The sequence below is a fragment of the Chelmon rostratus genome, chromosome 9 (assembly GCF_017976325.1).
Source record: "Chelmon rostratus isolate fCheRos1 chromosome 9, fCheRos1.pri, whole genome shotgun sequence".
Lineage (NCBI taxonomy): Eukaryota > Metazoa > Chordata > Actinopteri > Chaetodontiformes > Chaetodontidae > Chelmon > Chelmon rostratus.
The window spans coordinates 12,670,767-12,694,641 of NC_055666.1; the positions used below are offsets into that span (position 1 = coordinate 12,670,767).

At 42.1% G+C, this 23,875-nt stretch overlaps 1 protein-coding gene across 5 annotated transcripts; it reads right to left on the minus strand.

The window, feature by feature from the left end:
* Window positions 1–1,115: 1,115 nt before the first annotated feature.
* On the minus strand, window positions 1,116–22,728 carry kdm3b (lysine (K)-specific demethylase 3B). 5 transcript variants are annotated; one of them, XM_041944126.1, is made up of 25 exons: window positions 22,262–22,728; window positions 16,408–16,572; window positions 14,988–15,101; window positions 14,492–14,597; window positions 13,328–13,452; window positions 12,593–12,652; window positions 11,748–12,449; window positions 10,453–11,611; window positions 10,151–10,367; window positions 9,799–10,013; window positions 9,492–9,644; window positions 9,259–9,366; window positions 9,002–9,129; window positions 8,617–8,917; window positions 8,252–8,505; window positions 7,430–7,702; window positions 7,112–7,283; window positions 6,878–6,968; window positions 6,647–6,777; window positions 6,395–6,514; window positions 5,602–5,625; window positions 3,292–3,431; window positions 2,904–3,080; window positions 2,624–2,758; window positions 1,116–2,101 (listed from the first exon to the last, which is right to left on the minus strand). In XM_041944126.1, exons 1-25 carry the CDS (start codon window positions 22,466–22,468, stop codon window positions 2,027–2,029), a joined length of 5,352 nt encoding a protein of 1,783 aa, XP_041800060.1. In that variant the 5' UTR covers window positions 22,469–22,728; the 3' UTR covers window positions 1,116–2,026. The 5 variants fall into 5 exon arrangements, with proteins under 5 accessions (XP_041800060.1, XP_041800058.1, XP_041800056.1 ...); XM_041944124.1 differs by having other exon boundaries at window positions 8,617–8,914; window positions 10,453–11,647; XM_041944122.1 differs by having other exon boundaries at window positions 10,453–11,647.
* Window positions 22,729–23,875: the final 1,147 nt, after the last annotated feature.

The following is a 23,875-nucleotide window of genomic DNA, read 5'->3' on the forward strand; positions in this document are numbered from 1 at the left end:
GTGCCCCCCATTCCCCTCCAGGACGCGGTTTGTTGTGATGTGAACCGGGAGGCTGCGCTGTCAGGTGGGCTAGCTGAGGATGTGCTGCAGTCTCTGGCTCCAAGTTGCTCCGCTCCGCTCTCCACCGCTGCTGGAGACACGGGATCTTAAAGGGCCAGGCCCCCGCCGAGAGAAAATGACTCATTTTTATTTAAAGGGGAATAAAAAGTGCTCCTCCTGTAAGGACACTGACGATCCAGTGGGCTCAATTAATTAGTGGCAATAATGAGAAAGAAGCCAAAGAAGGCATGGTTAGGGGGCAGCAGAATAGATTGTTATACAGTGACTCTGTGTGTATATATGTATATATAATTGCATTGATTCCCTGCATGCACCCTCCATGGTGAGGCACAGTATTCAGTCTTCTCTGCCCCATTTCTGTGATCTACTTACTAATTCAGACATGAGCTGTGAAAGCTAGGCCACACAGGACTGACAGGACAGCATGTTTAGCTTTTTTTTGTTATACAGTGCAGGTGTGAATAATATATGTATGACTGGAGGAATTGGCTGTGTTTCATATACTGTTCCCATCTTGAGTTTGTAATCTGCAAGTGTGCAATTAAAAAGAAAACAAAATGAGCGTGTAGGATCAGTAAATAACAATCTGATATATAACAGTGTGTTGTGTTCATATTTGTGACAGGTTTAGGATACAGCTAATGGAAAGCCACACAGTACTTAGTTGTCCAGTGCCTGTTTTATTTTAAAATGTTAAAACCTTCATTATGACAGTAGTTAAGCAGTAAATAAGACCAAATATTATTAATCATGTTTGAGAAAGGAAAAACAGCAACATTTGAATATTTCCACCAATTCATTTAAGATGGAAACACACGAAACATGTTGAATGGCACATGGGACCTTACATTCAGATATGACATCCAGACTAAGCACTGAAACAACTAATCAATCAGCAGAAAATTAACTATTTTAATAATTGAGTCATTCATGAGGAAAGAATTTGCTCTAAATGTTCCTATTTGCTGTTTTTTTTTTATTATCATGGCACCACCCTGGTTGCATGCACTTAGAGGTTTTGTGGGTAAAAATGACAACTGAACAAACAGTAGTTTTTGTAAACTTTATTGTGAAAAATCAAACAGACTGCTAAGATCAATATATATATTGATACAATGTTAATGGCCAGTAGTTCTGTTCAGCTGCAACTGTGATTCTTGAACAACGTTGCTGGAAGTCTGTAATTCATTCAACCCATGAGACAAAGATAGCTGACCAAAAAAATATCAAACAAACAAAAAAAAAACTGCCCTCTCTGAAGTCCTCCTGATCATTACCTTAGGGTGTATAAAAAGAAAAGACTTCTTACACTAAAAGTGAAATAAGAAAACAAAAAATACAAAACTTTGGTCTGCTTCCCCTCACTGGCTGCTTCGCAAATCAATTTCAACCACAGAGGGCAGAAGCAATCAGCTGTTAAAAAAACTCCGACAAAAAAATCTACAAAAACAGGTTAACCTCGCTCCTATTGAAGAAAAATAATATCGACGTCATCAAAATAGGAAAGTTAGCCCAGTACTCACATTTTGTCAGTCACTTATATGGTAGCTGAACCTCTGCTCCAAAGGCACGTCAGCTTTTACCTCCCTTACTCTCACATCTTACATATACAATGAAAACAACAGAACAAACACACTGACCTTAAATACAGAGTTAATCCAACAAAAAAAAGAAAGAAAATTGGGAAAACAACTAGACAAGTTTGAGCGAACTGTGTAACAGCGATAAAGGACTTCCTTCATCGAATCGCTGACTAGCCCCTCCCCGTCTAATCCCTCCCCAAATCAAATGTTCTCTTTCCCCAAACACAGACCTTCACTGCCCCAAATAAAACCTACGCTCTATCTTCGTACTCTGCACTCTGCAGCTTGTACTTGTGTGTGTAGGTATGTAATGCATACTGTGTGTGCGTCGTGGAGTGGTCGTCAGAGGCTGGTTGTTTTGAGACAGCGCTGAGTGACAGGAACTAAGGGCGTTTAGGTTCATGCGCCTTCAGCGTCCCAACAGCGTCTTTCACTGCGTGATAGATGATGTTCTTCACCTGAGAAATAAAAAACAAAATATCAGGAAAAGTCTGTTTAATAGCCTGCACATGGCAGCAATCTCTTGGCCCTGTACAAGTATGTGATAATGCCTCACACCCACAAAGGCTGTTCAAATTTTTAAGAATAAGAAGATATTTTTATATTTTTATTTTTCCTCAGTAAGATTCACCTCAACACAGAAAATTAAATCTTTAAAGAAAATGGATTTAAAAATATAAAGGCATACAATCATAAGCTTTGAGTTTTGAACACACTGTCATTTCATTTTGCTTTGCTCATGTGTCAGTGTTATATAAATTACATCGGTTGAGCTTGATTTCTATTCATACTTTTCAATTCAATTACTCTCAGCAACCCTGTCTGAATTAATCACTTCCCTTGTCCATCAAACCAACAGATTAGAAATATGTAAATGCTGTTACATAAACTGTGGCATACTGCTTAGACATAAGATAATTCTCTGGTCGAATGCATCCAGGTGTGACACTAAAACGACATGAGCGAAAAAGCACACCAACCTGTAGCTTGTCTTCGTGGTTTGTATGAGTAGTGGACAGGTGTCTGAACTCCTGTGTCAGTCTAAAACAGTGCCTCACGTGCTCAGGAGACACAAAGTCCTCCGCCACCTTGATACAACTGTACAGGTTGTGCACCTGAGAGGGAAGGAGAGCATAAACAAGAAATGAACAAACATGTTGATGAAACAAAAAAAAGACAAACATGGATCTGGAATTATTGGCCAGCCATTAGTTACACTATATGTATCTAATAAATGGATATCTATAGCACATGTCTGACCTGGTGGGGAGCTCCAGCAGGGATAAATACGGCATCTCCTAGGAACTGTACAATGGCCCAACCCTGGACACCATATTCTTCATAGAGCCTGCGGCGGAGGACCTGGTCCAGGTACCAGCTCTGGTCGTGAATGGGGTCATGGTCTGGAGGGTTCTCTTGACCTTGCTCCTCTCCCACCTAACACAGATATAGATTAACTATGGTATAATATAAATCAATAAGTGTAATACACATGGATGTGGTGGAGGAATAGACCTTTAATTCACTTCATCACTGTCTTTGTAAAGGACCCTGAATCTGAGGCTAAAACGTGTTACAAGTACAGCCGATGATACTGCAGCGCCAGAGATCAGATGCTATTTTAGACAGAAATCTACTGGCTGCTGACCTTGCGGAGCAGTTCCCTGATCTTCTCTGCGTCCTTGGCGGCGTAGATGTGCCAGAGAGCTCCAGGTTTCTCCTTTGCCTCGTACACCCTCCTTTTCGTCATTTCATCCACATCGCCCTCCTCAATGGTGGTCATGACCTCTGGAGGACCAAACATAAACAACAAAGCACACACATACAGGACACCAGAGGGTCATCAGCAGTGCCTCTAAGATGACAAGATTTTACCACAGCATTTCCTGTATATGTGGCCTCGTTTTAGACTGTGGCTGACTTCACATCACTTGAACACAACTGTTTTTTCATTATTCCAGTTTGATGACTGACTACACGCATCAAGCCTGAGTCCTGGGACAGTGACTGGATCTGTCAAGATACATCTTTCATGGTGTAATTCTGAATTAATGTACATTCATCATACTGTTTGACAAAAATGGTGCAGAGCTGTAGTTCTCAACTGGTGCCTCATGACACAATAGTGGGTCACAGGTCCATTATAATAAGTGGACAGCTGTTTTTATTCTGAAGTGCACTGACTTGCCAGAGCTTCTGCTAAAGTACTGTTTGTAGCTGCATCATGTGGCTGTCATGACACACACATCCCAAGCAGCAGACACATTCATGTTTTTCTCCAAAGAACTTTGTCTGAGCAGAAAGGATTTCAACCCTGGCTCCAAAAAAGTTGGGATGCTGTTTAAAACATAAATAAAACAGAACGCGATAATTTGCTAATCCTTTATGACATGTACTCAATTGAAACCAGTGCAGAGACAATATATTTAATGTTTTATCTCATCAGCTTCATTGAGTTGTTAATATCTACTTATTCTGAATTTGATGCAACAAAACATTTCAAATAAGTTTGGACAGGAGCAACTAAAGGCTGGGAAAGGTGTGGAATGCTCCAAAAACACCTGTTTGGATCATTCCACAGGTAAACAGGTTGATTGGTAACAGGTGATAGTATCATGAGTGGGTATGAAAGGAGGATCCTGGAAAGGCTCAGTCGATCACAAACAAGGATGGAGAGAACTTCACCACTTTGTGAAACACAATTATATAAAGGATGTTACTACATGGGCTCAGGAACACACTTCGTAAAACTGTTGTTGGTAAACACAGGTTGTTTGCAAAAGATCGCATTCTGTTTTTATTTGTGTTTTACATAACGTCCCAGCTTTTTTGGAATAGAGGTTGTAATATAGCCTTTGGCAAAACGTGAAAATGCCGTAACTGGACTAATTTTTGTTTGAGCATGAAAGCACTAAAGATTATTGAGCTATCAATAAAAAAGGCTTAAATTGCCAATGAGGTTGGGTGGTGACTAAAGACGAATGTGGATCCTGCGACTGGACCAGCTGAGAACCACTGGTGCAAAGGAAAGGACGAGTTACAGACTACACAATCACATTCACTGACACGATGTTCACATCCACAGCCTAAGGTTGTTTGTACAGAGCAGCTAACATTAATGCCTGAAAATATACTGGTCTTTTATTATAGTACTTAGTTATTCAGAAAGATTATTAGGGAAAGAAACCTGGACTAATGTGTTTGCTCCCGTGGACAGCTCAAAGGTGTCTATTCCCAGTGTTTCTCTCTGCTAATGAACCATGTGTATGCACTTATCATAACCCAGCGAGGGAACATATATTACAATGTTCGTGTGTACTGGTAGTACTGTTGCCAGGATGACTCAGTAAATGTGTTTAACTTGATGTTCCTGTAAGATCCGCTGGTCCTAAGATGAAGAGGGACCAGTGTGTCAGCACAGCATGTCTGTGGTCATACTGATGGGTGTGTGTCTGTGTCACTGTGATGAGTGACAGGAAGCTTGCAGGGGAATAGGGAAGCCAGTTCTAGATGCCCTTCATTGAAACTTTTCTCCCACAGTGTAAGGACCAGAGCACAACTCAACCAAAGCTAACAGGAACTGAAGATGCTCCCAGTGTAGTAATTATAAGAAAACGTGTTTGAACTCCATGTCAGTCCATGGCATGAATGTTGCTGCATTGACTGAGCCCCGAACAGTAGAAATTTTAACCCAACCCTGAAACCTACACAGAAGAAGAACACCAGGATCTCTAAAAAGGCAACAACAGAAATTTTAATTCCATCCATTATTCATTTAAAGTGTTAATGAAGGTTGCTTTTACACAGAAATGTTTGAATCATGCCACAGTGAAACACAGATAGTGCTCTGGCCCCTACATCACAGATAATAACAGAAGGATGGGGGTGGGGTGAAGAAGGGGAGTTAGTCAAGAAGAAGGGCATGCTACTGGAGTGATACAATTGAAAGTCTACAGACCTTGGCGTCCAGAGATATCTGCCTCTGTGAATGAGAAATTTTGCCACAGTGTAAATGAGTGAGACCCACTGAAGGGTATTTTCACGGCCCAATCCAAGCCAATCAACCTTGGAGCAACTAAAACAGCAAGAAGCATGGTGTTTGGGAAACAGCTGTGAAAGCACTTTCTAAGATTGTTCAGGAGGGTTCGGTCAGATCAGGGCTGCCCAAAGTGGGGCCTGTGGGTCAAAGTTGGCCCACCATGAGGTTCAATTTGGCCTGCCACATGTTTCTACTGAAAATAAATAAAAAGTAATAAAATAATTAATATAAACACTGTTTATATTTAGTTGCAAGGTAAAATGCCCTTTAAATATGTAAGATCCCTAATTATTAGTTATTTCTCATAATCTGAGCATGGCAGGCAGAGTGACACTTGCACAGGAAGTCTGTCAGTTCAGGGAACTTAGGATCCTACTACCGTTTTGCAACAATACAACACAATCAATGTTTGCTTTTGACCCGGGGGCCTCCATTTAGGTTCAGTTTTGGCCCTCCAAAGGAAAAAGTTTGGGCATCCCTGAGTTAGGTTAAGTACTTTAATACAGGGTGCTTGAAATGACAATCTAAAAATATGTAATATTGGAAATAGAAACATTTTTACATTATCAAATTTTTAGCAAATGTAATTTAAAAGCTCAATTAGCGGTGTACCATACCATAAGTGCTGTGTAAGAAACATTACTTAATGTTTGTGTGAGAAAGAAACAGAGAGAGAGAGAAAGAGAGCGCGAGTGTGTGTGTTTCCACTGACCTTGCTCCTGGTCTCCCTCTCCTTGAGGGATGCCGACATACACCATGACATTAACAGCATCAGAGACATCCAGATGGAGGTTAGTGGTTCCCACCTTCCTGTCTTCAGATGAGATTAAGCCTGAAGGAAAGAAAGACAGTGAGGGAGACCATGAAGTTGAGAAATATATAACTGAGGGGAGTGGAAGAGAGGAGAAGTCTGAGATGACTGGGGAATGACAAATTTCTGTCAGACGCAGACAATCCTTCTCACCATAGGCATTGTACATCTTAGGTCCAAGGTCAGGACGCACAAAAAAGTTGGGCAGTCGGGCAGCGAGGTTTAGACGACCGTCTCTTTTTGTGTACTCGGGCAAGGGGAGGTTATCCATCAGATCGTCAAACCTGAGAAAGTACGAGACAACGTCAATAAAAAACAAAGTCAGAAGGTTGGTGAGCAAATGCATTTTACACACAAGAAGCTACATATTTCTGGGTTACTCACCGGGTAGGCATCATGTCCCTGAAGTCCTCACCTGGAGGCCAATCCTTCAATTTCAACACCATGGGATTGCCTTCAGCATCTTGCAGTCGCTCTGCATTCACAGAAAAAGAAATTAGCTGCCATTTCTGACAAAAGATGCAAACAGGGGCAAAAATAATACAGTGGCATACATTATCAATCAATCAAACCAAACAACACATGACAGTCAATAGGGAAAATAGTTTGGGCACTCACTGGAAATGACCTGGAAGCCGTCCCAGAAGTCTCGCACCTTCACGTCAGAGATGATGGCACAGTTCCTACAGTTGACCAGGTCTACATCCTGGTCTCCAAACTCTTTACTGAAGGCATCGGGCTGCCACAAATGACCTTTCAGACGTTTATCTATCCCTGACACCAACACAGGCTGGACACAGAGGAGAAGAGATTAGACAGGTGGCAGTGCTGAGAAGTTTTGATCCATGTTTCATGAGCAGCAATCTTTCTTGTTCTGCTCCAAGACGTTTCTGCCGCAGAAGCCTCAGGAGTCAGAATACAAATTGTGGTTCTTACTTGTCCCTGCTTCCAGCACTCTCTGAAGATCTTCCAGTTGTTGCTGTTGCTGGGATCCTGTAGGCAGAGGAGTCGTCCGTCACAGAGCCAGGAGTGTGAGGTATGTGGTTCCAAAACACTTAGGCCCATTACTCCGTCTTTGCGTCCCCCCAACACACCAAGCTCGCCGCCCTCGGAGGCCCCAGTCCGACGGCCTTCTGCCTTCTTGGTCTCCACAACTGAGGCAATGATGTGATCCAGGAAGTTCGGGAGGCTGCTCTTCAGCTTGTCACTCTAACGGACAAAAGAGACATTTTTGATTCTGCTTGTATTTCCACTGGAAAATTTTGAAGTAAAAGCCTTTTCTTTTTTGAAAAGAATATTTTTAGTATTGTCCCCCTGGCAATTTCAAACTGAATGTTCTGGTTCATTAGTGCACCAGTGAATGGCAGTTAGACAGTTTGTTATCTACTCATGCCTAATCTTAGAATTGTTCTAATTATTCTTGTTGAAAAAGGTTTTGTTGACTCACTATATTCTGAATTTAGGATATACTGATTGACATCAGTGCATTATTTCATTTCTTATTTGAAAATGGCAACCATGGAACTTAAATACAGGAAAAGTAAAATCACAACACTTTCCTGATCACTATTTCCAGTTGTGTTTTTCTACAGAGTTTTAGAAGAGATGTGCCAAACACTTTTTTTTCAGCTGATCTATTTTTAATCTTAGTTTATGTATGGTTTTTAGGCACATATTGCTGAAAAGTCTTTTATTGTGGATGTGTACACTTGAAATATTTCCTTAAACTATGAGGAATAATAAGAGCTTCATACGTACGCCTGCTGAGGTAAAGACTGAGGGGAACGGTACCCCACTCTCTCCGGGGCCCTGGGGGAGTTTGCCTGGTCCAGAGTTGAGCAGGTCCCGCAGACTGGACCCCTCAGGTTTGGACTGGGCCATACTGGATCCCAGTAACAGGCTGTTAAATAGCTTAGGGCTAGAAGCAGAAGGCTTTGATAGGGCACTGAGTGAGTCCAGGCCAAAGGGAGGCCGGCTGTCTCGACTCATCATGGAGCGAAGAGAACCGGATTCTGTCAGGGGATGGCAAAAAGACAATGATGTAAGTTCAACTTTACTATTGAGTTTGCCTTTTTTTGTGCACCAAGGTTACACTGACTCAGCATCTGCTCTTTCCTACTTACCCTTTGTGTCATCCTTGGCCTTCTGTGTAGCCAAGTCTGCCAGCCAGTGCAGAGCAGAGCTGTTGCCCTCTCCTGATGAGCGTGACTCCTTGGCAGAGGTCTGGCTGAGGTTACAGGGGGAGGATGTACCACTGGTGGAGTTACTGGTACTGCCCACAGTTTCTCCTCCTCCACTGTCTGATGGTGCCGCTGTTTGCGTAGTTTCTGTTTTGACTGCTGATGCTTCGCTCTCTGATTTTGGAGTTGAGCCAATACCAGAGGCTGCAGTTGTGAGGATGCCACCACTGCTTGTTGTAGACTGCTGAGATAAGCACAACCAGACATTAAAGCTTCTCAAAATGCAGAAATGTAAAACTAAGAAAAAGATGGTGTGGCACAAGAGTACCTGTGTAATCCCATTGGGGGCACTAGGGCGCACTAGAGGCTTGGTGTGTCGACTGGCACAAGGACAATTGGCCTTAATGCCCCACTTTCCTCTCGCTGAGTGCACCATGTCACCTATGTTGTAAAGAGCTAAAGCAGAAAAGTGATAAAATCAACCATTAAAACTCCCCCAAGATCACTAGAAGATCATACTTAATACTCAATGCTTGTAAGGTGGGGCTTGATAGATTTATGATTCAATCATACTAAACATGTTACCTGTCCCCGGTATAATCTGCGTAGGCATGAGGTTCTGTGGCTCATGAGGCTGGCCTTTAGCACACTTCAACCAAGCAAAAACCTCATCCTCTGGACCTTCATCGACATCTAAGGGAAAGGATATATTGAAAGATCTCACTCAGCATACAACAAAACAAGTTTAACACAGTAACACTGCGGTGAACTGGTTAACTTAGCTCTTAAGGTCCTTCAATGTCACTGTAATGACTCACCCTCCCTTGGCCGGTTCCTGCGGAGCCGATAGCAGTCCAGACACACTCCAAAGCCACACTTGCGACACACCCAGTGGATGTTGAACAAGGTGGTCTCACACACGTCACACATTTCTCGGACGCCTCTTACAGCACGTTTCCACGCCACTTTCTCTGAGGGACCGGTCAACAAAAAACAGGATTATACACATAGAAATAACTATTTCTGATCCAGTGCTGAGACAAAATGTCAGATAAAAACGAAAGACAATAAGCTACGTGTGAAGAAAAAATTGGGCTCAGGTGAGTGAGATGTATTTGTACTCACGGTGAGGCTCCACCATCATCATGGCCTCCTTCTCAGACATGACCAACTGACAGAACTGGTCTCCCACATTGGCCAGGATGTACTTGGATGTATCCAGGTCAAGTCCCTCTTGGACAGCTGGTGCAGGTAGCCACAGACCCATGGCCATGGAATCGCTCTGCTGAGGACTTAGGAAGCCTTCCACACGCAGTACGCCTTTCCGAGTGAAAGCCAACCTGGTCACAGGCAAAAAAAACAACAACAAACCAAAGGTTAATTCAGCAACAGATTTTGCTAGCAATTACTAGTTCCTCTATTCTGTTAACTTTCCTCTATAACGCAATGAAAGCAGCACCAGCATATAAACATGTACCTTCTAAAGTGGAAGAAACGACAGGCCACATTTGGGTCATCGTCTTCATCGCTCTCTTCGTCTGTAGTTCGATATTTACGGTAACGCTCCAGGCGGCATTCGCGGCACTTATGCAGGTGAGGGGCTACATTGATGCAGGAGCCGTCCTGGAGAAAGGACTCACCAGACTGCTTCAGGCGTCGCACTTTGCTTTGGTCTTTTAGGACAGACTGGCCCACTGGAGGAGACAACTTAGTGTTAATTTCCTTGCTTAGTTTGCCACCAAAAACGATTCTGGATTCTCAAGAGTGGACAAGACTTACCTTTGAAAGGCTTGTTACGTGGACGGCTCTTAGCAGCCCCTTGAACTTTAGATTTCTGCAACATGGCCGCATCCTTGGCAGGGTGCGGTGGTCCTCCTGGGATCTGGCCTTTCTCTGGGCCCTCCTCATTCTCACTCAGGTCTGAAATGTCGCTGTTGCTGCTGGAGTCAGAGTCCCGTTTGGAGGATTGGCCTCTTTCCTCCAGGCTAAACTTCTGAGACTGGCTCTGGTCAAAGGACACAGGGAGCTCCTCCTTTCCACCAGGGCTAGTGCTTCCAAACATGGAGCAGCCTGAGGTGGATGAAGGCATCTCCCCAACTTCTTGCTCCTCCTTTGTCACAGTCCCTTCATTCTGTGACCTCTGTGATGACGCCGATGCTGGAGAGGAGGAAGAGCTGGGTGAAGCAGCTGCTGCGAGTGATGGGAAAGGGGATGACAGAATCCCTTTGGGTGGCTCTGCCATAGTGAACAGATTCGGCTTGCTGTCCGAGGCTGGACCAAGGGTCTGTGGCTCAGCCCCAGTGAGGCCAGCAAAAGAGGTATGGGTGGTTTTGTCCCCATATGCCAAAAATGGATTAGCAGGCTCTTTGGAGGCCTGCAGAAAAAGGTTCTGGTGGCTATCTGAAGTATTAAAGCCAGATTGCAGACCTAAGCCCCCCACAGAAGTCCCATTATTACTGCTCTTCTTAGAAGTATTTTGAGGCCCAGAGGCTGCAGCCAGTCCACCAATACTTAGAGTAGAGCCTCTTCCTACTGCTGAGCCACCCGCGCCCTGAAAGGCTGATGACGATTTGTTGAGCACCCCATTTCCTGTCAGATGGGTCTCAGGCACTTTAGGCTGCTCCGGCTTTTTTAGCCCCTCCGTGGCTGCGGGCTTGAAAAGGCTTGGGGGCTCTTTAGTCAGGCTCTCAGACACTGCGGTGAAGTAATTGGTGTCCTTGGACTGGTTCTGACCAGCAGCTAGGCTTGGGCTGGAGCCAGAATTCTGGGTCATACACTGGAAAAACAGGTTTTGGTCTTGCTGGGATTGAGTCTCAGTCTTTGCTCCACCAAAGCTGAAGCCAAAGGGCCTAGGAGTGTCCTGGGAGGTTGTGGTAGCAGCAGGAGCTCCATTGGTCTGAGAGGTAATATCTCCAAATACAGACGAAGTGGGCACGGCCTGGGGCAAACGAAAACTTGATGAAGTTTTAGAGCCCTGAAAACAAAACAATGTGGTAAAGCAAAATGACATTAATGACAGAAACAAAACTGAGATGACTTGTAAAGGCATCGTATAATGGTCTTGATTGTCTTACCTCAGTCTGGCTTCCCCAGGTAGGGGCTTTCGGACTAAAACCCACAGAAGCAGAAAGTGCCACGCTAGGGCCGCTGTCATGTGACCAAGAAATGGTGACAGGCCCCGGGGAAACAAGAGCAGCTGTTTTGGAATAAGATGACTGGGAGGCCTCCTCTCGGTCTGGTTGAGGGGATGGGGAAGCCTTGGGGGCTGGAGCTCCAGGGACCAGGCTTGGCATCTGGCCAAGTGAGGGGAAAGATGTGGTGGAGAAGGGAGAAGGGGCTGGTTTGAGGGGAGGAGGGGTGGGGGTGTGAGTAATGGCAGTAGTGGAGTCCGCTGCCCCTTGTGTGGTGAGTGAGCGACCGTTTTCTTTGACGTGGGCAGGATAACGAGGAGGAGTAGCGTTTGACTGGTCCATCTGGACTGAGGAATTGGTGTTGGGGGATGACACTCTGCCCTGAGGAAAGCTTCCCTCTGAAGAGCTTCCGTTTTTGGTTGTGCTGCTGACTCTTTCGCTAGAGTCTCCACCCCAGATCCCCATCCCTTCAGCTGGAGTTTTGTTGGAATCGCCACAGTTTTGGCCATCAGCTCCTGCATCTCCTGCTCCTTTAAAACGTTTCAAATTCAAGTCATCATCTCCTTCAGAGGCAGTCCTACGTCTGCGTCCACTGTCACCCTTCATTGTTTCACTGTCCTTCCTTCGCCGCCCATTTTTACCAAGCTAAAAAGGGGTCAAATGTTAGGAAGTAGTTCTATTAATACATATCTAAAAATATCAATATAGAGCTAAAAATACTTTAGTAAAACATGTACAGTACAACCAATTACAGAATAAACTTATAATTTATAATATGGCAACCTCACCTCTTCCTCTGCCAGCATGACATGTATCACACGAGGATCAACCATCTGATTTTCTTCTCCCTACAGCAAAAAAAGGTCGTTTTTAAGTCTTCCACACAATGACGAGAGCATATTTAGAAACATAAGATACATAGAGACATATACTATGTTTACTTGTACACACATACTGATACATAACAAGCATACAAGCAGGTCTATGTGAGCATGCTTATCTAAACATGTAGTCACACAAGAATACACTTGCACCCATCTGCATGTACCTTTGTACATTAATGTCATCCATTGCTGTTATTGCTGCTATGATTTTAATATTTCCAGTACAAATGTCCTTCCTCCAATTGCTAAGTTTTATGCACAATTTCAATTATTTCTCCCATTTTTGGTCCTTATAACAAAAATTTGTGCTTGCAAATTGGGAGCGCTAATCCATCTCTAGATTTATATAATTTCAGAACTTTCAGTTTTACTCTTGGTTTTCACCCAGTCCAGAGAAGTTTCCCATTTCTTAAGCTAGCAGAGCTAATGTGAATATGTCATGATTGAAATTAAAACAAGAAGTGAGGCAATACAGTCATCTGAATCTCACACGTTCTCCTTCAGTCTGAAGGTGACAGAGGACTGATCTTTCATCGAAATCCCCTTTCCTTCCATAATGAGTTTGCTTTGGTTTTCTTATCTCTAAATATCTCACACAATCTGCATCTCGATTCCTCTTGTAACACAAGTGTCACTTACCTTATCTAAGGTAATCTCCATAATGTGTGAGATAGGGTCATGCTGTGAGACCAGTCCTGAGGCCCAGCACTCCTCAAACTCTGGCTGGTATACGCGAACCCTACGTCCTTGAATAGTGTATGATCCTGTGGGCAGGAACAGGGAGAAAAGCAGGGGTTACATTCCAACAGATTTCAATAAAATTGCAGAAAGAGATGCAGAATGGATGGCACAAAAGATCTTCTTTACATTAGAGCAGAATAATTTCAAGAGTGTAAGCATCACAACAAACAGCTAAGAGGCATCACAGTAAGCATAGGCAGCATCATGGGTGCACTGTACTACAACATCTGCAGTCCCCATTTTTCACAGTGACATTACACTTTTACACCACAGTCCATGTTTCAGTTATGGGTAAGTGAGCACTGTTAACTGGGATGTATTATTATTTATACTATCCCGCTCGATGTTGCTTAGATTGTTAAGGTTTAAATTTGTTTTAAGATTGAAATTGCAAATACCGTCTACAACACAGATTGCAAAATTGCCAATGCAATACAAAAGATCGTTTTCATCTTCAAATTCTGTTTGCATTTTATGCATGAGATCACTCGACTCTACAACCCTTATATGGCCATGCATCTCTCTTTAGTGTGATCAGATATTGCATTTATATATTTTTCAAACCCTGTAAAATAATTCCAAAAATATACCAGATGCAACCAATGCAATAAATGAAGTGCAACTCAAGCAGCTGGTGGACATAAAAGCACAGAACAAAATCTCTCTTTATTCATTTCTGCTTATTTGCACCTCAGATAACAACAAGAACACAAGCTGGAAAATTATAACGGCATTAAAGTCTCTCAATCTAGTAAGTTTCTACTGCAGCAGTGATTGACCATTGACTGCATACAGACTACTCCTACAGTATTATCAGTAAAAATGTGTTCCACCTGTTGCATATTGTGTCTGCTCTATGTTTCATCAACATTTTCTGTATCAGAAAAACACCGACTTGGATTTGTTAGTCCATCTGTATCACGCTTTCACTGCTTAATATCACTGCTTTTAACTACATTAAGTGATCAGGTTTAAGCAGGTGTCCAAAATAAAAGGATCTTGTGGGAAATACAGAGGTAGTGAAGGAAAACACCATAAAAACTGGTGAAGGCTAAGTCTTACCCTTCCTGAAGATCTCCTGCAGTTCAAAGTCAGTATGCCAGCTGGAGATGGCAGCCTGCAGGGAAGGCTGCTCCAGCAGCAAAGGGTGTCTTATGTCTTTATCAAGCTGCACAAGGACACAAACCACACTGTCCTGAACTAGTGATAGTGGTACAGCAATAATGTGGAACAAAAACATGAAACTTCACAGGTGAATATTACCAGAAAGAGCACCAGTGCAGCTAACTTTTGCTATCATTACTTTGTTGATTTAGCGTTTAGTTTAAAAATGTCAAAAGTTATAACAAATTGTTTATTCTGTCTCATAAATAGACAAAATTCAATTTACAATAATATGAAACAGAAAATAGCATGAAAATCACATCTGACAAGCTAAACCAGAATGTGTGTTTTGTAATGTTGAACAAATATCCTGAATAATTAGCCCATTGTGAACTATCGTTTAGCACTTATACAACTAAAGGACTACGAAACATGGGAAAACAAGCATACATACCTCAAACCTCTGAACAGTTTTGTTATCAGGCAGGAACTCAAAATTCTTGTTTCCAAAATACTCCACAGGAACTAGTGATCCTAAACCCACTCTGTCCACCAGGGAGCGGAAGATCTGAGGAAAAGAGGACACCGTGAAATTCTTTGATCTAAAGAAGAGCACTTCATAACTAATATACTTGAATTCAATTGTAAAGGAGCAACAGGCAAAATAAAGTAACAGGACTTAATGTCTCAAACCTTTTAGACATTATAAAGTGAATCATATCTGATTCCTGTATCTGCTTATAATACCCACATGAACACATCAAATGACTTCAGACATAAGCTTACAGGCAAGCACAGCCAAATGGGCATCTGCAGTCGGCATTAACAAGGAAGAAAGCTGTGAAAGGTCCTGTGAAAGGAGCCCATATCAGGATCTAGTCCAGTTTTTGATACCAGAGTGGGGAAAAAGTGTGAATGTTATTTTCAAATCAATCTGAGTGACCTCAAAATTAGAGGAAAATCTGCTGAAAGTCCCATCAGTTTTTTCGGGATTAGATGTTCATATTCCATATCTAACCTGTGCCACATGCACAAAAATCTGAAGTGAGCCATTCTGCATTTGTCATAGGTAGAGCAAAGTTCCCTTTCACTTAACCCCACCTAAGTTTCAGGATTTTTCCTACAGATCCTCACTGACAAAAGAGCTCTGCAATACTTAAGCCAACTGCATGGAAAGTGTTGGCATTTTGTTGCTTTAAGCTAGGTAGTAATGGTCAAGGTCCAACTTGAGGAATATTTAAACTAAGGTCCTGTCTCCACGTATTCAGACAGTTTTGAAAAATACATTTTTCATTTTGGCCCCTTGTCCACACAGATAGAGCTCTGGGTCACTAAAACATAATATTTTAAAACGCCTTTGAAGGTGCAGATTTTTTAAAACTCCACAAACCCACACATGCATTTAGCATTTGGGAGGCTATGACATCATCACCTTAATTTGCGCATGCCCATTGTGTAATGAACATGCGTCTAAAACAACAACAATGGCTACTTTATGTTTGGTTAGCACTGCCAGGTTGTGTGTCAGAAAGGTGTCAAATAACAATAAATAAATAAATAATAATAAGCTATTATTGCTTGTGTTTTTAAGTTACCACCAGCAAAGGAAAACAGGCTCACTACACATGCTCAGAATGTTCTTTTCTGATGTTTGACATTGATCTGACGTGCCAGATGGTTTGTACACAAACCAAAATTGTCGTATGGCCACAATACACACAGTGCATTCTCACCTTGCGAGATCTGCTGATGTAGGCATCATGCTGACAACTATTCCCCATTTCAACAGGAAGACTAGATAATTTTGAGGCTTGACTTTTGTTAATGACATAGACAGTCCTGCTTACTCTCCCGCTGTACAACTGGGCACTCACCAGAGCAGGCCAGGCTGTGGCTGATGCCGGAGGTCCCGTCGTTCCAGTGCCATCACTCCGATTGGCCCAAACAATGGAGTCTTCCACCAACACAGCTTTCACCCCCTCGTCATACACCTGCACCCACGAACACCGCTGCGAAGCATTCTCAAACTCCACAAATACCTGCAGATGGAAAAACAGTGCGAACCAGAACATAAACATGAGGAACATAGAGCAATATAGGACAGCTCAGCTTACGGCAACAGACTGGACTGCTACCTCATGGGCAGACTTACTTTCATAAAATATGAAGCTTAAGCAACTACAATTCATTAATCAAATTAATTAAAAATAAAACTACAAAGCGGAAGTCTTCTAGCTAACATCATACATTTTATTTTACAAAAGACAGAATTATTGCAACTGGACTGGAAAGCTACTATCTGCCAGTGCATACAGTGACACAGAACCTCTTCACTGGCCAAGAGCTCATTAAACACTTTCCCACAATTTAGTCATCGCCCTCTGAAAGAGCATTTCCTAACTGTGATAATACTTAGTCTCATACTAATACTACTCAGTTTACTAAAAAGGGAATACTCGGAAAAGAAAACTTCCAGCGCCATTTCTGCCATACTTTTGTCAGCAAACCTTTCATGCCATGCCATTTGTAACAGTATGACAGACTCTGTCTACAACTACAGCAAGTTTGTGTATCACTGGTACAATACGGTCATACAAAACTTCCCATCTTGTGCCCATTTAATGCAAATCAGACTACAGAGCCGGCCTGTACTGCTAGAGAAAGAGTTGGACAACGCTCTTCATTTTACATCAAATTAGTATAGTGACATAAGAACCCATTGATGCTGACCTAAACCATCTAAATGTTATGCTGCTGTAGTAAGTATTTTTTGATATTCCATACATTACTACATACATCCGTTATATACGTCCATGTCCAGATTTCTGAAAATGATCATAGCCTGTGCATGAAGCTGAAGAATGTGCAGCTGGTGTGTAAACACTGACCCACTTTGTGCCTGGATTCTAGCTGGTTCCAACATTTGCTCTAAAGTGTTATTTACTTTGAATTACAAAGATGATATGCACACAATAGGGACGCTCCAATTAGTCATGAATGGACTGGGATTCGTCAGTGTTACTTAATGTCCCAGTTGGTGGCATCTCTTTTTTTTTATTAACCATTATTTAACCAAGGTGGGTTCAGTGACCACGACTGCCCTTTCTTATCAATTCCCAGCTTCACGCTGACAGATACAGACAGATGCAGGATGCCAAGAACCACAAACTTATTTGTTGGCCACTGAGAAGCCATTCTGGAGCAGTTTGGAGGTTAGAGTGGGTACAGACTGACAGCAGCCCTGTCATACATTTGAATGGAGCCAGTTCGTCTACGCACTGGGAGTGTCAATGCAGGGAGCCCCGGCAAAACAATGCTGGGATTCCCAGAAGAAAAGTCTGAACACGGCTCAGTTTTTGCTGCAACGCAACACATCATCATCCAACAAGACGCTGTGTTGGCCAATCACACACCTTCACGTGTACTTCCCTGGTAGATTACTTTGCTACGTGAACGCAGAATTTCTGCTGTTTACCACACCATGTGATAAGTTTGCAGAGTTGTTAACCAAGTCCACTCTTTTCGACCCACTGATCTGTTACTCAAACTGGACTTTCTGGATTGTATTCCATTGTCTCACCGGCACCTTGAACAACACTCCCCCATCAACTACGCCCCTGCGCTGTTATAAAACAGGGCTGCTTTAAGAATGTAGTGTTTTTCTCATGTGTCTTTATGGAATATATTTTCTTATGCACCCTCTACTCTGTGTCAAAATAAGATAATATTACTGGTATGCACTGATTCACAATGGATGACCCAATTGAAAAATGACAACTACAGAAAGTCACAAAGTAAACTTGACAACAGGTGGGCTCCCTCTCTTCATGAACTGTGAGATTCCTACCACTGACTTTTAGCACACATACTGAAGACACCATGACAACTCCTACTTGTCACAGTTGTAAAGTTAAGAGTGGAGGTTTATTATGTTGTGGAGAAGTAAAACCACTCAGACACAGCTAAGCTTTTGCCTACGACTTTATTTAACAGAGCAAGCTGTAAGAAACTGACGAAACTGTTAGCAGTTGTGCTGGTAGTCAAATCAGACGTTGTTAAACTCAGGGTGGGAATAATGGAATGCTATTGATTAACACCTTTTACACAACCTTCTAGCCAAGGACCCAACTGCCTAGATTTAGGAAAAAGAATGAGTGAGCAAGAAAGAGAAATTAAACTGAAGCTGAAACTTAAGTTTAACTTGTAGATATTGAATTGTGGTTACTAACTTACTAAAGCAGACAAGTGCAAGGGGGAGAAAAAGCTCTGCAGGCATTGAGGTAGCAGGTTCACACATATAATATCAAGACAATTGCTTAACCCTCAGGTACTGGTGTGGTCCCTCCTTCCACTGTACAAGAGGCTTGCCTCCTTTGGAGTCTACACTTTAAAAAGCACTTAAAAGGTTGGTTTACTCATGAAAACATATTTTCTCACTTACCTCTAACCATGCAGATAGTAGATTTAATCTGCTGGGGTTTTGAGATGTCCCTCTCTGAGCTTCCTGCCCCATCCCCGACACACAAACAGATTTTTGTTTATAGTGCTCACACCACTGACAATTCACAGTACAAAAATTAACAGCAACACCAGTTTCCACAAGCGGGGTCCATAGTACTCTGTACAACCCACAAACCTCCAACTGAATTAGCCTAGTATGCATAGGGACTAATTTCTTGAGTGGAATACAATGAAAACTGTTCACAATACGATCTGTGGATTATCAAGTGTAAGCAGGTCATTATTGCATAAAAGCAGCAGAAGTATTTGAGACAGTTATCTCAAAACCTGAGCAAATAAAATCCAAAATATCTCTTTGACTAGATAATACCACAGGTACACGAAGGGATAGGAAGGTGCCAGTTTAAACTGACCAATGTTTTTGATGACAGCCAACTTTAACCTGTTAAAAATTCCTACCCTGGTCCAAACAAATCACAGAGCCAATCACTGCATGTCTCTGGGAGAGCAGTGACTTCCATGTATTACTGGAAAAAGCTATAAGAGAGTTAGCGATACGCAATTTCATTTCATTTCACACTCCACCATTCACATTTACTTAGGAAGCATGAAGGAGTAAAAGCAACTCCCTCTTGAATTTCATTTGATACCACTGCACTTTCTGTAGATGACTGGATGTTTATATTGTTATCACCTACATTAACTGGGTGACACTGGTGTGTGGCTTGTACAACAAACAGATCAGTAAAGAAATTTCTAAGTTCATACTTACAGGACTTCCATACAGTGGTTGCTTGGCCTTAAATCTAGGGTTGAGTTATTGTCAAAATCAGATATCCTGATATACTTACACACTACTTCCACATTAACTACATTGAGAACTAAACTAGAATTACTGCCTGTGGTTATATGCCCAAACACGTGTTCTGTGACGTTACAGTGACCTGTGACAGCCAAATTCTGATCACTTCATCCTTGAGCCCAAGTTCCCTCAAACCGTTCCTGAGATATCACATTAACGAGAATGGGATGGATGGACGGATGGATGGACAATCCAAAAACATAATGCCTCTGGCCACAACTGTCGCTGGTGCAGAGGCATAAAAAAATCTACTTGATGGAACAGATAATAAATGTATTTTTCTGAAAGCCAGTACCTATGTTCTCTTTTGATTCAAAGTGATACATTACGCAGGTGTATTCAGATAGTGGCTGCAATGATTTTTTGCCTTGCTTGGAGCGTTTCTGCTCTCTGTGTGTTTTGGAAACAACCAGCCAATAGATGGCTTACCCTACTGACATGACTTCTGCTGTGACAACAGTCAGTGGCCATGTGTGACAGCTGAGACACGCTGATTTGAAATTTACCAGCAACTCCAGTTTCGCTTATTTCCATCAAGACCTTTGCATTTCTGCCCTTGCTTCTGTGCACAAATACAACATCAGAAGGCGAAGAAACATGTCGACTGACAGGTCATGTCAGGTTATGATCAATATGTAGCGAATCAACAACACAAGACATAGCAGGCAAGCTAATATTACTTAGAAGAAGACCAGCTTGGTGTCTCCCTTGCAATTTTTAATGATTTTAACATGAACGACTACAAGGGAGTGTAGGTTTTACTCTTACCCAGCCTCTTACTCAGTCCCTCTTTTTTCTTTTTAGCTTACTCAATCCACGTGTTTTCGGTCTCTTTGCCTCTGCAATGATGTCCGTACTGAGAATACCGAACTAGCTTCTCCTTATAGCTATCTGAAAACCCATAGTTGGTGGTGTGTGCCGTAGTGCCATAAACTTCTCGGGAAATCCTACCCACTCAAGCCAACTTAGACATTTCAAGGAGAGTTCAAGGTGCAGAGTGGAAATGAAAGAGGCACTATTAAGTCAGTGTACTATCAAGATGATCTTGAAGCTGTTAATAGAAGGATTTAGTTTAAGGCTAACTCCTTAAAAAAGGCTATCTTTATTCAGAAATTCAGTTTTGCCTCTTGTCTGACCAAAGTCAGGCATTTGTTTGTTTATTTTATGGCATGCATTATTCCACCATTAATGTGCACTGCCACCTTTTTCACAAAACACTTTATCAAGTCTCCCAACGAAACAGCTTTAAAATCTTTCGCACATTAACAAGTTTTGTATATTTTTACTACAGGTCCCAGTTGTCATGCTGGTTATCGGTCACCTCATGTAGCATCACAAAAGGTTTACTGTGAGTACATCATCTTATTTTATAGAGAGAGACTATAACTTTGATAGCATTGTTTGAGTCAACTAATTTCTAACAAATTAAAAACGCAAACCCAACCCACAGGACCACCACTGATTATTTTCCTTGAAGTGGTCAATTTCACTTTGTTTAATACTCTTACAATAGTCAAACTGGACAATCTTCAGCCTTTTAATCCTCACTCTATACTTTTTATGAGTGATTTTCTATTCAATATACCTAGGTACAGATACATCACTATTTTATTTACTGTACATTTAAGGCCCTGAAATCTTTTTAAATAGTGTGCAAATCAAGTGCTAATGTTCATCTAACTAAATATGTTTTTTTAAAAGCCTGGATTTCAGCTGTGAAGAGAGTACCTTTATGTAGGTCAACCACCACCACCCAAAATTATTACAAATCTTACTTTAAAGGGTCTCTGCAGTTTAGCAGCTCTGCGAGGTGTAGACTAGGCATGGGCTGGGAAGATTAATGTCCTTAATCCAAAAGTGTCTTAGGTGCCAAACTTGGGTTAGTGTGAATGTTTAACAGTCGGGATCTCATCGTAAAGTCCAAGGAATTCCTGGTTCACCCTCATATGAACTTGTGAGGCCTTTAAGTACTACCGCTAGCTAACAGTGGGAACTGACAAGCTAGGGCTTTTATTCACTGCTGCTTGACAGCGATTTTTTTTTTACAATACCGTGATCGTTTGATTAGCTCTGACGCGTCTGTGCTTTGCAACTGATTGCTACGAGGTCGCGATTAATATCGGTGGAAATGAATGTTATTCGTTTAAGAGGTATAAGGCGAACAAAGCAAAGGCCGGAAAATCCCCGGCCTCGAGTTTAGCTTCGCCTCACCAGCTGCGAGTTGTAGCTTGCTAATATATCGGTAAATGAGCTAGCGTTAACTGCCAACCAATGTACCACTATTGGCTGATAAAACGAGTTCGGTTAGGTAACAAAAACATGCCTAGTAGCACACATAGGTAATATATTTCAATTGGTGGGTATTTAGCTACGCAGTACGGGATCCCTTGTATGTAAACACTGACCGTCAGCCCTGCAGCAGTTGATGTTGTTGTCGCCTCTCCTCCGCTAACCTCCGGGGCGGCTAGGCCGATGACGCTCACTGCCTGCACCGTCCCCCGAAGCCAGTCCCGGGCCCAGGCAGCCTTCTCCGGTTCGGATCCATTCGCGGATCTGCCGTCGTCGAGGAGCAAAAGCAGACGCTTCCCTATCAATTCGAGAGAGTCCCCCATGGTTCGCTCGCAAGCTAGCTGCCTTTAGTGAGCCACCATGAACAGTGTACGTTAACTTCTCCGCTTGGGATGAGAACTCAAGAATGCTAGAAGACAAGCAGAAAATAGCTGCTGCGACTTCGTTTTTAATGCGAGGCCACGAGGGAGCCGTTGCAGCCGGGGGCACGCAGCGGCGGACCGAGTCACGCCAGGAGTTCACACAGTCGAGATGTTATTGTCCTCTGTGCTAACGCGACTCTCTTGCTCTGTCCGCCATTGAGTCCTGCAACAATCAAACGCACTCCTCGTAGACAGGGCAGCACTGCGGAGACAGAGAGCAAGCGTGTGAAAACAGTGACCTCTAGCGACGGGCCTGTGAATCGGGACAGTGACTACATCATGCACCGTAGGGCGCTTTAGTTTTCAGGGTTTTCCGCAGTATTAAAGATGAGCTGGACAACCGCGCCCTAAAATAAAGTTAAATCACTTTCATGAAATATTTCATGACTTTTTTTTCATTTCTATTAAAGTTGAACAAGTAGCCTACTGGATTTTTCTAACCAATACCGATATTGATAGTTCTAGTTCCAAAAATACTACCAATATTGACGCATGTGTCACATAAACACACATATTTTGATAATGATTTCAGAAAATTGGATGCTGAAATTATAATTTTTCACTTCCGTTCTGCAATTTTCTGTTACTTATCTTCAGCATATACTGCTCTATTGGTATATATCTGCAATAAGCTAATATCAGGCGATATATTGACTACTTATATTGTAATTTTTAACATCTATCTCTATTTTCTATTGCACATATATAATAATATTTTTTTGTTTAGACCATCACCTCCTCATTAAATCAACTCAACTGCAGGTGGAAAATTCTCATTCCACATGTTGACGACGTATTGGTTTACAAAACACAAAAACACAGTCACTGCACCTGCGGTAAATATATCACAGAAAATCCCTTATCTATGTAATTTTAATTCATTTTGTTTTAAGAACAAATACGGTTAAAATAATTCAAATAATAATGAATCACAGTGTACATATTAAACATACGTATAAAGTGCAAATAATTCATTATAAAGCACTTTCTGCAGATGTTCCGATCCACACATGCAATAATAATACAAAACATGCCAAGAAACAGAAAATAAAAGCTACAATAGAACCTACCTAAGATCAGTGTTTCTATATCGGTTATGATTAAAAGTGATTAAACTCGTGATGGATGAAGTTTCACATATTGACCTGAACAGAGCAGACTGTCTGTTAAAATGAGATCTCACTAATGGTGTTTTTAGATGAAAATGCACGACAGGCTTCACCGTGCCACTGAGCACCTGCTCGTGTTAAGTTTCGCACTTGCAAATTATCATTTCTATTAGAAGTTATACCTTTAGTATTATTGTGA

Coding starts and splice junctions, on each gene's coding strand:
- kdm3b (XM_041944122.1), bottom strand. CDS start 22,468: ATGGGGGACTCTCTCGAATTGATAGGGAAGCGTCTGCTTTTGCTCCTC. Junction 12,653..13,327: donor TGGAGATTACCTTAGATAAG/GTAAGTGACACT, acceptor TTTTTGCTGTAG/GGAGAAGAAAATCAGATGGT. Junction 5,626..6,394: donor AGAGGGAGACCAGGAGCAAG/GTCAGTGGAAAC, acceptor TCTCATTCACAG/AGGCAGATATCTCTGGACGC.